Here is a 1,887-nt window from a genome sequence, read left to right as displayed (position 1 = left end):
TTCTCCACTTCTCCTCTCTTCTCTCCTCTCTATTCCCACCTCTCCCTCCCCTCTCCCTCTCCATCTGTGGAAATGTCTCGCTCTTTCTCCTTACTTGGCCAGCTCTGGTATCTCGTAGGCCTTGTCAACAGCAGTCTTCCCAGCAGCCACCGCGGCTGTCAGCAGAAGGCGAGGCTTGCCGGTCAGAGCCGCCTCCTCCTTGTAAGCGTCTAAGGTTTCCTAGAGAGCAGTCGAAACGAAATATAATATAATCAATCAAAATATAACAATGAATAATAATGAAAAAAATGAAATAATTCCTTATAATCATTATTACACGTGTTTGTTTTTCTACTGTTGTGTTTTTTTCTTTTGTTTTTATTTTGTCTACTTTAGTAAGCTTTTTCGTTTGTTGGTTTCTTTGTTTGTTAGTTTGTTAGTTGGTTGATTTCTTGCTTGGTTGCGTGGTTTGTTTGTTTGTTATTGTTTGTTTGTTATTGTTTGTTTGGCTGGATTGATTTGTTACTGTCCTTTTCTACTGTATCGAAGAAGTTGGGGGATGGAATAAGTTCTATCATGGAAAACCTTCTAAACATAGCACACCAATAATACAACAAAGTCTCAGGAAGATGAGAAAAAAATCAAGACCTAAAGTGAAATCAGAATATTCTTAAGACAAGATGAAGAACGAAACCGTCACTGGGCGGCAAGGTATTCAAAGTTTGCCTTTTAAAAACGTTTCCTTCTAACCTAAAATACTTTGATAATGATGCATGATAATATTATACATACTGCAAGGACGAAATTATTGCCCCATGTGGAAAGCTTTGTGACTGTGTGCCACCATAGAGATGAAAATGCTAAAGGATAAGTATGTAATCCACTCGTGCATTTTTGGTTCAATAACTTTAGAAGGTGCAACGTTTGGAAAAAAATACAGTCGTTTCTGAGCTAGTGCTTGAAGGCGCCAGTTGTAGATCCATCCTACTTGCTCTCTCTCCCTCTTCTGTTTCTGTCAACCTGTCTTATAAATCTCACCCTCTTTTGTTTCTGTCCATCCGCCTTACATTTCCCTGATCTTAATGACTTCTAAATGTTTCCTTTTACTCATGCGTATCCATGCTATGTGTCCAGCCATTGCTTCGCTACACGCAGAAGATCTGGTTTCGATTCCCGACTCGGTAGTGGGGGAAAAAATTGAAGTAGTAGTATCTTCCTTCGTCTGCTGAGATGTTTGATCCCACTCTGTCCCGAATGGCCCTGATAGGCAGCGTCGAAGCAGACAGCCTCCAGAATGGTCTAAACTATTTATGGTACATCAAATAAATAAATAAATAAATAAATAATCAAACAGCAAGTCGGTCAGTCTGTCCATCTATCTATCCATCCATCCATCCATCCTACCTTTAGTAACAAAGAGAAGCGACCCTTGTCTTCTGGCGGACTTCCACGGTCGCCAGGATATTCCCAATCAAGGTCTAGGCCATCGAAGCTCCTATCCCTCAGGAAGGTGATGCTTGTCGAGATGAACGTCTGCCTGAGAGTGGACGAAACAAACAGAGAAAAAAATGGTGAAATGGTATAGGTTTAACGCCCCTATCAACACTATTAGGTTATTTAAGAGGCGGGGCCTCCGAGTTTAACGTCCATTTCCGAAAGGACCGAGCCAAATGGGAAATTCGTGTAAAGTGCCTTTCCCAAGGACACAACGTCAGACCGAGCTGAGGCTCGAACCCCCGAACCCGCAATCTCACGATTACGAGTCCGGTAACCTAACCACTAGGCTACCGACGCCACAGCAAGAAGACAACAAGATGAAAGTTGCTTTCAAGGAGGGTTGGCAGACTAACGCAGTTATAAGACGGAGGAACACTAGACAAAACGAAGGCAGAGATATAAGGCATCCCC

General features: G+C 42.3%; 1 protein-coding gene across 1 annotated transcript in view; it reads right to left on the bottom strand.

The window, feature by feature from the left end:
* Positions 1-1,887, bottom strand: part of LOC101859411 (chitotriosidase-1) — a gene marked incomplete at both ends in the record, with an annotated part of 14,705 nt that overhangs the window by 6,361 nt on the left and 6,457 nt on the right. The window contains 2 exon segments of the mRNA XM_013083012.1: positions 95-219; positions 1,384-1,516. Of these exon segments, the coding sequence (XP_012938466.1) occupies positions 95-219; positions 1,384-1,516 (258 nt within the window).

The sequence above is a fragment of the Aplysia californica genome, unplaced genomic scaffold, assembly GCF_000002075.1.
Source record: "Aplysia californica isolate F4 #8 unplaced genomic scaffold, AplCal3.0 scaffold00205, whole genome shotgun sequence".
Taxonomy (NCBI): Eukaryota; Metazoa; Mollusca; class Gastropoda; order Aplysiida; family Aplysiidae; genus Aplysia; species Aplysia californica.
This window is presented reverse-complemented; position numbering and strand designations above follow the sequence as displayed.